The sequence below is a fragment of the Neomonachus schauinslandi genome, chromosome 2 (genome assembly GCF_002201575.2).
Source record: "Neomonachus schauinslandi chromosome 2, ASM220157v2, whole genome shotgun sequence".
Lineage (NCBI taxonomy): Eukaryota > Metazoa > Chordata > Mammalia > Carnivora > Phocidae > Neomonachus > Neomonachus schauinslandi.
This window is the reverse complement of record NC_058404.1, coordinates 34,725,030-34,737,713: the sequence shown is the minus strand read 5'-3', so window position 1 is coordinate 34,737,713 and position 12,684 is coordinate 34,725,030. Positions and strand designations below refer to the sequence as shown.

The 12,684-nt window shown below is 56.5% G+C and overlaps 1 protein-coding gene across 1 annotated transcript in view; it reads right to left on the bottom strand.

Annotated features, from left to right (window-relative positions):
- The window catches only part of ADGRA2 (adhesion G protein-coupled receptor A2), a 33,530-nt gene that overhangs the window by 10,202 nt on the left and 10,644 nt on the right, over positions 1 to 12,684 (bottom strand). Inside the window, exons 2-6 of the mRNA XM_021681566.2 lie at positions 10,943 to 11,014; positions 1,219 to 1,290; positions 870 to 941; positions 629 to 700; positions 185 to 348 (exon numbers count right to left, since the gene is read on the bottom strand). Coding sequence (XP_021537241.1) covers positions 185 to 348; positions 629 to 700; positions 870 to 941; positions 1,219 to 1,290; positions 10,943 to 11,014 — 452 coding nt within the window. The remainder of the gene's footprint in view (positions 1 to 184; positions 349 to 628; positions 701 to 869; positions 942 to 1,218; positions 1,291 to 10,942; positions 11,015 to 12,684) is intronic.

The following is a 12,684-nucleotide window of genomic DNA, read 5'->3' as shown; positions in this document are numbered from 1 at the left end:
GCGGGGAGGCCTTCATGCACCAGGGTGGGACCCCCAGCGGGATCTGAGGGAGAGGACGCATGCCCTGGAGAAGGCGCCCACCACCCAGTAACCCTTAAGGCAGAGGGAGCGCGGAGCCAGCGGGGGGGCCCTTCTGGAGCGCGTCTGCACCAAGGGGCAGGTGTGCAGGGGGGGATGTGCTCACCGCAGCGCAGCTGGGCCTCCTGGAGGCCCCCCAGGGCCTGGGCGTGCAGGGCGCTGGGGTAGGCACAGAGCGTGTGCTCGGACAGCTGCAGGGAGCGATTGCGGGCCCAGGACAGTAGCCAGCGCAGGCGGCAGTCACATGTCAGGTACTCGGTGCCCAGATCCCTGCAGAACGGGGAGAGGGGCCACCGACTAGAGCACAGCGAGTGTGGGCTCCAGGGTGGGGATGGAGCCCTGGGAGAGACTGCAGCTGGAAGGGGCACACGGGGGTACACGCGTACCCCCAGCCTGGCGATGGTGGGAAGGCAAATACGGCGGTTTCAGCCATTGCCCGTCCTGCCTACTCATAAGGCCGGCCACCGTGGTCATGATGCTTATGTGTGTCCTTCCTGGGCAGAGAAAGGCAGCAGGGCTCTGAGTCCTTGGGCTGGGAACAGATACTCACACAACCTTAAGGGCTGGCAGCTCATCAAAGACCCCAGGTTGCAGATTGGAGAAGATGTTTCCAGATATGTTTCTGCAGGGAACAGGGAGCCAGGATCTTAGGGTCTCCCTGGGCCGGAGGAGGGAGGAGCAAGTGAAGGGAATGCAGGGGGCCTGAGAGGGTCTGCTGCTGGCTCCTTCCTCCCAACCCTTCCTTCGAGGCGAGCCTTCCCCCCCGCCCACCCCAACTGCCCGTCACTCACAGTCGGAGAAGCCTGGGGAGGCCTTGGAAGGTCTCAGAAGTGAGACAGCCAATCCGGTTGTTGGAGAGATCTCTAGGGGGACATACACAACCTCAGCAAGCCGGCCACACGGTCCACATGGATCCGCTTGTGCGGGACACACGTGTGTGGCTGGGGCTTGTGTGGGAGCAGGAGGAACAAGGAGATGGGCTTGAAGTGTCTCCCCCATCTACCCCCCACATGCACTGTGTGGGGAGAGAGGCGCTGTGAGTGGGGAGACAAGAAGGGATAGCTGGTCATGGGATCCAGGGGACCATCTCCAGGGAGGGGGAGGGCTGGGAGGGCTTGGGGAGCAGGACATGCCACTCACAAACGCTTCAGCTCCCCCAGGCCCAGGAAGGCACCAGGCTGCACCGTGCTGATGACATTGTTCCTCAGGTCCCTGTGGGAGGCAAGTGGGAGCCTTCAGCCCTCTCCCACTCTGGGGGCCACACATTCCCCTGGGGTGGGGAAGCCCCATTTTTACCAGCAGTGTTGGGAACTGGATTTTCTTCTAATCTCCTCAGCGCCGGTGGGGAGGTTGGACGAAGGACCCCAACTCTCAGATAGGTCTCCTTGCTGCCCCCCCCGGCTACCATCAAGGGGTGCTGGTCAGAAAGATGTCAGGAAGAATATAGAAGCCAAGAGATGGGATGGGGTCCCCTTGAGTGGAAACAAGGAATGGAGCCAGCACTGAACTAGGAGCTGGGAGGCCTCGCCCAGGTCGCTCCCATCTGAGCTGCCAAGGATCTCACAGGAGCTGCTATGAGAACCATTTGAAAATGGGGGGTAAAGTCTTTTGTAAATTGCTATACAAAGGTAAGATCTTCTGGAGCCTGGCACTGGGGGAGGTACTTCCATAGCTGTTCTGTCCATGTTGATCTCTCTACCTGACAGGTGAGGGAACAGGTCAGGCAGCTGATGACATCTTGCAGGCTGACGCAGGTCTCTGACTCCCAGGCAGAATCATAAACCCCCATGGCAGCCCCTCATTCCTCAGAAGAGGAAGGCAAGGCTGAGGGGGTAAAGGCTTGCTCACCTGCCTCCCCCCCCCCCCCCCCCCCGGCCCCCCCGGAGCCCCCAGTGCTGAGGGAAGGTGGCAAGGGAAACGCCATCTCTGGGCTGAGCTCCAACAGGTCCAGACAGTAGGAGGTGGTGCCCCCCCCCCGCAGGGCTCCATGGGGCCAAGGGCCACCCACTCAGGGGAGTGAAGTGCAGGTCAGTCATCCGAGCAGCTTCTGTCCCAGGATCTGGTTGCTCAAAGGCAACCACATGACCAGACAGCAACCCTCCTCCCTTACATGACCTCCCCCAGTGGTGGCAGGGACAGAGCTGAAGGGGCAGTTCCTGCCCCCCCTGGGGACCCACGGGTGCCCACCTGGCCCCAGCTCAAAACCAGACTGGCAGCTCTCTGGGGCCACTAAGGACCAAGGTGAGTGCTGGCCCACTGGCTACCCTCCCATCCTGTGCTTCCTGAGCACAGCCACCAGAAGAGGTGCTTAGACCACCAACTGGCCATTCACCCAACTACTCAAGGACCACCTGAGTCTTTCCTGAGCCCAACCAGCACGCCTGCAGCCCCACGGAGCAATGTAGCAGGAAGCCTCCCTGCTCAGCCAGACTGCCTGCCCTCCTGGGACCCTGGGATGGCGGCTGCGGCCTCCTTGCTAGCTATCTGCTCTCCACCCAGATAGAGGGTGCTTATGAGCCAGAGGGCTGGGGTGGGGGATTCCTGGAACAATCAACCTGTTGGAAAGAGCCTGCACAGGAAGGAGAAGATTGACAGAGATATCTGGGGTCAACCTGTTTTCCAAGGCCCTGTGACCCTCCAGCCCAGGCTGACACACGGGGCACTTGGCCCTGCCTGCCAAAGTCTCAGGGACATGTCTGGATTATGGGCAGGAGGGGGTTAACCAGCCACTCCCAGCTCTGGGAGAGGAAATGGGTGTCCAGGATGGGGAGGTGCCATCCCACCAGGGGGCCTGTTTTCGCATAGCCAGTCCCAGCTGGGGACAAAAACACCCAGAGAGAGAGAGAGAGAGAGAGAAATGAAACACCCTCATACCAAGGACTTGGCCTCCTTAACCCTAAGCCCCTTAGGGGAAGGGAGAAAGAAGGGAAAGCCACCAGAAGGGGCCAGCTTCCTAAAGAAAGGGATGGCTTCCATACCCAGGCGGCTGGTGGTACCCCAGCAGGGAACGTGCAAGAACGCAGACCCTGGATGCTCACGCAGCATGGAGACTGGAGATGGCCGGGGTTGGGGGGGAGCGCCCCGCCTGCCCTGGGTTGCCCCTCCTGCCGGCACCCCCCTTTTGGTTCCCCACTCTCAAAGCACCCCCCTCTGGTGCTGTTCCAGCATGTGCCCCCTGGCCCCGGTTGGGGTCTGGCCATTCTCAGGGCTCTGCCTCCCACCCCCACGCAGGGGACGGGCAGAGGGAAACACATTCCTCATTGTGTCACTTCCCTTCATGGGCTGCCAAGGGGCTGAGGCTGCAGCCCCCCGCCCCTTCCCTCTCCGCTCGCTGTGTTTATTCTCATTTCCTCCCCGGCCCCCCTTGAGAGCCCCCACCCCGCCTGCCCCACTGATGCTCTGCAGATGGGAGCAAGGCGGCCACTTGGGCCCCAGCCCCTTCCTGCCCTGGATTTCCTGCCACCCAGAGCCACGCCGGGGCCCTCTGAGAGGGGAGCTTCTACCAAGCACTGGCATTCCTGCCCCCTTGCCTCACGCCCACAGAGTGGTTTCAGGGGTGACCCAGGCAGCCCCTCGACTGCCCAGACGGGCCAGGCCTGGGTCTCCTCCTGAGGGGTGCAGGCCCACGGCTGCTCACTGGGCTGAGCTCTGACAGCCCGATGGGGTCCTGGTCCCTAAGGTAGGGGAAGCAGGTTGGGGCTCTACCCTCCCTAGCAGCAGGAGGAAATGCTATCCTTTTTTTTTTTTTAAAGATTTTATTTATTTGAGAGAGAAAGAATGAGTACATGAGAGGGGGGAGGGTCAGAGGGAGAAGCAGACTTCTTGCCGAGCAGGGAGCCCGATGCGGCACTTGATCCAGAGACTCCAGGATCATGACCTGAGCCGAAGGCAGTCGCTTAACCAACTGAGCCACCCAGGCGCCCCAGAGGAAATGCTATCCTAGAACTGGGACTTTTTTTTTTTTTGGACCAGCAAGGTCCCTATAGGTTGGTGCTTCTTGCTATGGACTCCTGCCTCAGAAAAATGCACTCTACCCAACACTGTCCATGATTTCAGGGGGCTTGTGGAACCTAGGTGATGAACCCCTGCCCTGGATTGTCTAATCTGATCCTTCATTTCTTTCTTTCCTTTTTTTTTCTTAAGATTTTAAAAAAATTTTAAGGAATTCCTACACCCAGTGTGGGGCTCGAACTCACAGCCCCAAGATCAAGAGTTGCACACTCCACCGACTGAGCCCTCCAGGCACCCCAAGATCCCTTCATTTCTTAGGTGAGGTCATGAGGGTGAACAGATGTTACTATGATGTGGAATCTCTCATCTTCTCCCTGCCTCCATAGAGCCCAGGTCTTGGAAGCTGGGAAAGGTGTGGTGTGTGGACGGCGCCTCCGCTCCCGACCACCCCTCGCCCAACCCAGAGCAGGCTACCCTGACTCAAGGCATACTCCTCTCCCTGTATCTATGCCAGAATGGAGAAGGACTCTGTGGCAGAAGTCGGGGAGGGGGGCTGTTCCTGGGAGCAAATCATACCCTATACCCTTCTTGGGAAAGCTGGAGCTCAGGAAGCTGAGTGTAAGACTGAGTGTGGGAGCAGAAGCAACAAAAGAGCAGATTAATAAAGTGGACTTAATAAAAACTTAAAACTTCTGCTCTCTGAAGGACACCATCAAGAAAGTGAAAGACAACCCAGAGAATGAGAGAAAATGTTTGCAAATCATATATCTGATAAGGGACTCCTATCTAGAATATACAAAGAACTCTTCCAACTCTATAATAAAAAGACAAACCAGCTGAAAAAAATGGGCAAAGGACTTACATACAAATGACCAAATAACACACAAAGAGAGATTCGACACTGTTAGTCAGTAGGGAAATGCAAAGCAAACCCACAGAGAGATATCACCTCATACGCGCTAAGATGGTGATAATAGAAAAAACGGGCCACAGCAAGAGTTGCTATGGGTGTGGAAAGACTGGACCCCTTATACATTACTGGTGTAAAATGGTGCAGCCACCGTGAAAACCAGTTCGGCAGAGTTACCAAGGGACCCAGCAATTGCACTCCCAGGTACATCTGCAGGAGAAACAAGGGTATATCCGCACAAAAACCTGAACAGGAATGGTCACAGCCCCAGAGTGGAAACATCCCAAGGGCCCGTCACCAGATAAAGCTTCTGTGCTCTATTCGCACAACAGAATACTGTTCGGCCGTATTGTATGGAATGAACTGATATATGCTATAATCTGGATGAAGCTTGAGACCATTATGCTAAGTGAAAAAAGCCCAGTTATGAAAGATTACATATGATATGATTCCATTTAGATGAAATGTCCAGAATAGGCAGATCTATAGAGGCAGAGAGATTAGTGGTTACTGAGGGCTGGGAGTAGGAAGGGGAGCGGGGAGTGGCTGCTAATGATGCACGGTTGCTTTTGGAGATGATGACAATGTTCTAAAATTAGACGGTGATGGCTGCACAACTGTGTAAATACGCTCCGAGCCATCGGATGGCACACTTTAAGTGGGCGAACGTTCCGGGATGTTAATTCTATCTCGAGTGAGTTTGCACGCCAGAGCGCGCACGTGTGAGGGCGAGCCGTGTCCCACGTTTGGACAGGGTGGGGTGGCCCCAAGATGGCTCCCTCCGGCCCCCACAGACCTCCCTGCTTGTGGGTTTAGAAACCAAATTATAGGTTCGGAGGCCGCAGAGCAGCTTTCCCTGGGCCCTCCAGGACTTCCAAGGTTCTTTCGAAAGCGGGGGCTGGCCAAGAAGCCAGCCAGACCCCCGCGCAGGTATGGAGGGCGTGGGGGGCAGGGCAGGGAGAGCATCTGGCGGGAGAAAACCGAGATGGGCCCACCCCGGGCCGGGCCCCTCTTGTCTCTGAGATCATCCAACAGGTATTTATTCAGCATGTACACTCTGCCAGGCGCTGGGGCTACGAGAGCAGAGGGCTGTCCCCAAGCCCACAAGCCTCCCTTCCCAGCCCTCAGCTGTTCCCAGAGTCAGCAGCCTCTCTTCTGCATTCCTCCCCAGTGTGAGTGGGGATGGGAAGGGGAGGAGGACGCGGGCCAGGCGGCCTCGCTCGTGGCCCCGCCCACAGATTAATGGAAACCACCTGGCGGGTGAGAACCACTCCACCCCCAGAGCCCCCCCATTCCCATGAGCATCTGCTTCTAATGAGTGCCCCAGCACCGCTGCATACCAGCCCCCTGGGCTCATTAATCTCATTAGGCAATGACAAATCATCCTGGGGCTGACCAGGCTCCCCTCACCACGTCCTCTCCTCCAGGCATGCACAGGCCTCTGGGGCCGTGTGTCCACACAGACCCCCTCGCTCGCGTGCATGCCCAGGCTCTCTCCCTTGGCCTCTTCTGGGGGCTGGCTGTCCTGCGGCCCACTTGGTCCCCAGTCTGGGGGCTTCTCACTGTGGCCGGGGCACCCTGGGAGCCCGGGAAGGTCTTCTGGTGGCCTGCTCCCTGTTGAAGGCGCGTGGTGGGGGATGTGGGCGGAGATGCCAGGGACCAGACGGGTGGGCCAGCCGTGAGTACTTTCGGCACGCGCGCACGCACGCTCGTTTCAGCTCCAGGACTGCCCGCCAAGGCTGGGGAGCTCTGGGCAAATCCCATGCAACGGGGGGCTGCCGACATAACATCTTGCAACTTCAAACTCTCCCGAGAAGGGAAGGGAACAGGCATTTACTGAAAGCCCATGCTGTCCCCACGACAGCCAGTCTAGGAGTCCCGTATTGCCCCCTTTTCCAGGGGGAGAAACACCAGGCTTGGAGAGGCACCCAGAAAGTAAATGACAGAGGCAGGACTCAATCCCAGGCCTCTTTGACTCCAGAATGGAGTTCCGTGCCCTTCCTGGCCCGCCCGGTCTCCTCCACCCCAGAAGTCTTTCCTCTGGGTAACAGGCTTGTCCATGCCGAGGGCTGGGGGGATACAGAGGGGAGGGCTCAGAGACAGGGCCTCAGCGCCCATCTGGACGATTCCATACACGCCATGGGCTGGCGGTGAACTGCTCTGCTGGACCCTGTTTCAGGTTTTCTTGTCCATCCTGCTTGGCTGATAGAGCCCACAAGGTAAGTCCCCCACTCTCCCCCCAGCCTCTCTGGAGCACCTGTCCTCCCCTGAGATCATCGAAGGCACATTCACATGCGGTGCCCTTTCTGTATCCCCTCCCAGCCTCAAGCCCCTGCCATTAACAGGGACCAGGCGGACCTCCTCCCCCCATATGCTTATACTTGACCCATTTTCAAAGGCCAGAGAGGCGCTCAGCACAAGGAGGCAATGCTGGCATTCTCTGCAGCCCAGACCTACCATTTCAGTTATTAGGCTAGGCCCCAACCCTCCCACGGGACTTGCAGCTCACAGACTGTGGGATGTTAAGCTGCCATGGACTCAGCTGCCCAAGCCTGGATGTCTGAGCTTGACAGGACAGAGAGATCAGTGTTTCCTGGCACCAACTGCACGCCAGGCCACAGCATCTCATTTGTGATGAATAGGCCCACAGTCTCGGGGTCATCTGGTCCACTGTTTCCCAACCCCGGATGAGCATGAGAATCGTCTGCATACCTTGTAAAAAATTCCCAGGCCCCTTCCGACCTGATGAATTAGCATCTCTGGGAGTAGGGCAGAGGATCTCTCCCCATCCCTGGGATGGTGGGACAGTGGTTTTGAGGACTAGTTTTATGTGTCCACTTGGCCAGGCGATAGCACCTTGTGACTTAATCAAACACTAATGGAGGCGTTACTGTGAAGGTAATTTGTAGATGCGGTGGACATCTACGAGCAGTTGACTTTAAATAAAGATTACCTTGGATAGCATGGGTGGGCCTCATCTAATCAGCTGATGGGCGTAAGAGCAAAAAACTGAGGTTTCCTGGAGAAGAAATTCTGTCTGGAGACTAAAGCATCAACTCCTGCCTGACTTCCCAGCCTGCTGGCCTGCCCTACAGATTTTGGATTTGCCAGCCCCCACAATCAACATGACCCATTTCCTTAAAATACATTTCTTTATAAAGAACTAATATAATTTCTTTATATATTTATATAAAGATACACACACACACATCTCCTATTGGTTTTCTTTCTCTGGAGAACCCGACTGAAACAGTGGTGATCAGCCAGGCTGGAGATCCTGGGCTCCTACCGGCCCTGCCCGGCCTTTCTATCCCTGGGAAGCATGCATACCTGCTGAGCACAGCATACGCCTCTGCCCAGAGGCTTCCCCTCTTCTGGAAAGCCTGGCTGCAACCTTGGGTGCTCTGATTTTTTTCCTTCTCAAGCAGCACTTGTGGGTATCACACGCATACACATCCAAGGATCATAGAATTTAAAATCCATAATGTAGCTTACAAATCACCCTGTCCCCCTCTTTTGTACAGATGAGGAAACCGAGATCCCAGACCTGGCACCCACTGCAGCATCACTCTGACCTCATCTCTTACCACTTCCCATCAACAGATCCTTCTGCTCCTCAGACCCACCAGGCATAGGGTGGACCCAAGGGCCTTCCCCTCCAGATTCCTCCCTCCCTTAGACCTCGGGCTCAGTCACCTTGTCAGCGAGGCCTTCCTTGACCTCGCTACACCAAACAGCAGCCTCCCCCTACTGTCACTGCTTTCTTTCCCCCTTACCCTGCTTTGTTTTTCTTTGTAGACCTATCACCTGATACATTATACATTTATTTGCTATTTTCTGTGTCCCGTAGAGGGTAAGTTCCCTGAGGGCAGGCACTGGGTCTATTGCGTTCACTCCCAATGCCTAGAACAGAGCTCGGCACACAAAGGGGGCTCAGTACATATCTCTAGAATGAAGGCCTTGGGTGATTCCTAACAGAGCAGGGCTCACACTTGGGATTCTGAACTCTCATCTGTCTCCCGCCCCGCGCTCCTGCCCCGCCATGAGATTCAGCTTTTCGTCATTGTTCCTTGACCACGCTCTCATTCCTCTCTGCTTCCCATGCTTTGAAAGCACCTGCTGCACAGTCACCCGGGTCCCCGGTGCTGGGGAGATTCAGTACGTGGGCAGGGGTGGGAAGGAAAGGACCCTCTTCTCTTCTTCATCAGGAAGTTGACCCTCGTGAGACTAAAGGAGAAGCGGGGAGACCCGGTGGGTCTTTGATAAAGTGAGAGGGGTAAAGATGGGAAGATGCCAGTGGGGCCACGAGAGGCTCAGAGCCGTCTGGCTCACGGCAAGGAGAAGTGACAGCGCCTCTGGGTGGCGACGGGCTGGAGGCAGCTGCAGTTTGTCATCCTCCCAAAGATCCCTGGAAGGAGCGAGCACTTTCCTGCCACTCAGCCTTCGGAGACCAAGCTTGGGCTGAGCGCAGGAATCAGAGCTCCCGCACGCCTGACTGCCTGTGGGAGAGCAAAACATTCCCGATCTGTCGGTACCCAGGACACTTTTTACTAGCCGCTCAGTGGCAGCCCTTTCTCCTCGTCTGGACACCCGGCCTGTGAGCGACAGAGCAGATGGTGGAGGGCTCTGGTCACGGCGCTGTGTGCATGCGCCACCGTCAACAACCCGACACCCCCTCCCACCCCGGCACGCCCCAGACCAGACAGAACATGCTCGGCCTTCCACCCCAAACATGGGGTTGCCCCTTCCCACCGCCACGAAGCCAGCCAGGCCACTGCGCCTTCCTCACAGGCTGGGGAGTTTGCGAGACAGCTTTTCCCTTCCCCTGTGAAGTGGGCTGTCGTAGAGATGACCTCGTAATTGTTGTCATGGTTGAAAATCTACACTCCATGTCATGGAGAGACTGCATCCCAGTTACCCTCGAATTTTCCAGCCTTCACCGGTCAGTGACGTCCCTCCTTTGCGTTTTATGGAAACCCCAACCTACTGAATTCTAACACATGGCACTGGCGGTCTCCACTAGACCGTAATCTCGGGCTCTTTGAGGGCAGGCTTCCACCTTATTTCTCTGTATCCTCCATCACACTGATCCACGCCTGGCGGGAAAAGTGGAAGTCAAGGGGCAGGGGCTCTGTTGAAGGATTTGGGAACGCCCCGCAGGGTGGGAGCGGAGGTAGGAGACCGGGTGCCAGAGGCAGGGGAGAATGCAAGGATCAGGCTCCAGAAGGGACAGAGGCCCAGGTCTCCTGTGGAGGAGACAGGACCCAAAGCTGTCGTACAGGCTGTGGTTCCTGCAGCAGGCCAGCTGAGCAGGGAATTGAGGGGCTGGTTCAGTCCCCAATGTGGCAGGTTAAGTGACTTGCCCTCAACTGAGTCAGGCCCCCAACTCTGGGGAAAAAGTCCCTTCTGGCCAGCAGGGCCCCTGTAGTCCTGAGCCCAGTGCCAGGCTGCCTGGGCCCGTAGGGCAGCCCGGAGGATGTAGCTCCAAACCAGGGCAGGTGGGGTGGGGGCCCTTTGGATGGGATCCACTTTCCCCACCCTCAGCCTAGGGCACTAGCCTCATGGGGCTTTGTTTGTTGATTTGTTTGGTGGGGGGGAGGAAAGAGGCCTCAGTCCCACTAAATCCTCCTCAGCCCTTTATGCTGGGCCCCCAGCTGGAGTGGGGAAGTGGCATCTGGCCAGCTAAGGGGCTCAGCCCTCACAGCTAATTGCTCATTTAAGAGCGTTAATGAACTTCCCTGAGCCCCATCCTTCCCTAGACCAGCGAGGTTTCCCTACTCACTGCTGTCACTGGGGAAGGAGCTGGTTCCTCTCTCCATACCCTCCACCTGGTGGTCAAGTCCTGGGCAGGGTTCCCGTGGGTCTGACTCTGGGCCCCGCTTAGCCAGCAGGTTCTGGGGTTGAGGGGTCCCTCGGCACCCAGGGGTCCTCATCCTGCCTGGATTGACTTCTTGCCCATGACCACCGGCCCCCAAGTCTGCCCCACTTTGCCCCAGCACTTACAGCTTCTCCAGTAGGGACAGTCCCAAGAAGGATCCATTCCGGAGCCCAGTAATCTTGTTGTTGCTCAAGAGCCTGAAGGAACAGGGAGAACACAGGCAGGAGAACGTGCTGTTACAAGCCAGAAAGTGTGGATGGAGAGGGGATACGGTTTCCCTGGTATAACCATGTTGCTTTCTGTATCAGTGGCGCCCCCTGAAGTTGTGCAGGGCAGGAGCCCCACCCTCTGCTCCAGATTATAGGAAAGAGCCAGTGAATGGTTCAGGCAGACCGGTTAGCCCACTGAGCTCCAAATCAGATGTTTCACCTGCCCTTGGTTCCCCCATGGCCTGGATCTGACTTAGGACTCTGTAGGCAAGTGGGCTGAGCGGGCGTGGAGGCCCAGGCCTCAGCCTTTGCCTCTGCCCACTCAGAGGTTCTGTTTATTTATTTGTATTTAGAGGGGGAGGAAAGAGGCCCCAAGCTACTGACTAAACCCACTCTGCCCACCCACTTAGCCTTTCTCTGCCAGACTCCCTCCCTGGGAGGAGGAAGTTCCAGACCAGCCAAAGGGCTCATCCTTTGAGTTAATTGGTTATTAAAACGCTTTAATGAGCCTCGCAGCCCAAACTCTTGCCTGCTCTGGGCCGAGACAAAGGGTTTCACTTCTTTGCTCTTATTGGTGGACATGGGAAGGCCAGAGGTACAAGTCTGGAAACTTCTCTTGAGTGGGCAGCCTTGGGATGGACTTCAGCTCTCAGGTGGGGGGTGGGGACAAGGCATGCGGGCAGCTGTCTAGAGTTCTGCCCCCAAGCTTACTGGTGAATACTAGGTGAATATATCAAGACAGGCGGGGAGAGGACCCCAGACCTCTGACGTTCCAGACATTCCAGCCAGTCCATCTTCAGGAGGCTCATGGAGAACAGACAATGGCCAGGATGGAGGCAAGAGTGGAAGGGGGCTTCCTCCCTTCTCTGCTTTCCAGATAGACCCCCTCCTACCCTTCTAGTCCCCACCTAACTGTCCTCCAACGCTGACACTTCCTAGGAGCTCCTGAGGAGTGGTTGTGTGAAGGGGTCATGGGTGCGGGGGTGGGTGTTGGGTTTCCAAATGGCGCGCTCTCTCTCTCACACACACACACACACACACACACAATCTTGACATTTCAAAAAGTTCATCATAGTTGTCATATGAATAATTAGAACTCACATGGCCCCCTTTATTCTCATTTTAATTGGCATTATCCATGGTGGTGGTAAATCATAAATAATCGTGTCAGTTCTTAGGGCCTCTAATGGTCTCATTCAGGCCCTGGTGGTGGCCCCCTCAGTGGTGACAGACTCTTGACAGTGTGACTTATAAACCAAAGCTCGCCTCACCTCATCTCTGCTTCATCCCCTTCATATGCCCCCAGAGTTTGAGGCTCAGAGGTTGCATTAAATGTCAAAGAGGGTGAGAGGACCCCACAGTACTTTTAGTAATATCAGAGAGGGGTCCTGAAGTGTCAGGAAGAAGGGTGGACAAAAGGCATGTGTTTCAACCTCCCCCGTCCCGCAGTCCCAAGGGTCTCTCCCAGGGACTGCCCCCTCCTGGGTTTGTGGGGATGAGGATGCTGATGAGGCTGGTGCAGGCAGGGGAGGGAGGAGGTATGGAAGGAGACAGGGACAGGGCTGCCAGAATAGCCCAGCCCCATTCATGAAGGAGGAAGCCCGAGAATATTAGTTCTCAAACTTGAGTAGAGACCTGTTAAAGGGAGGGGAAAAGTA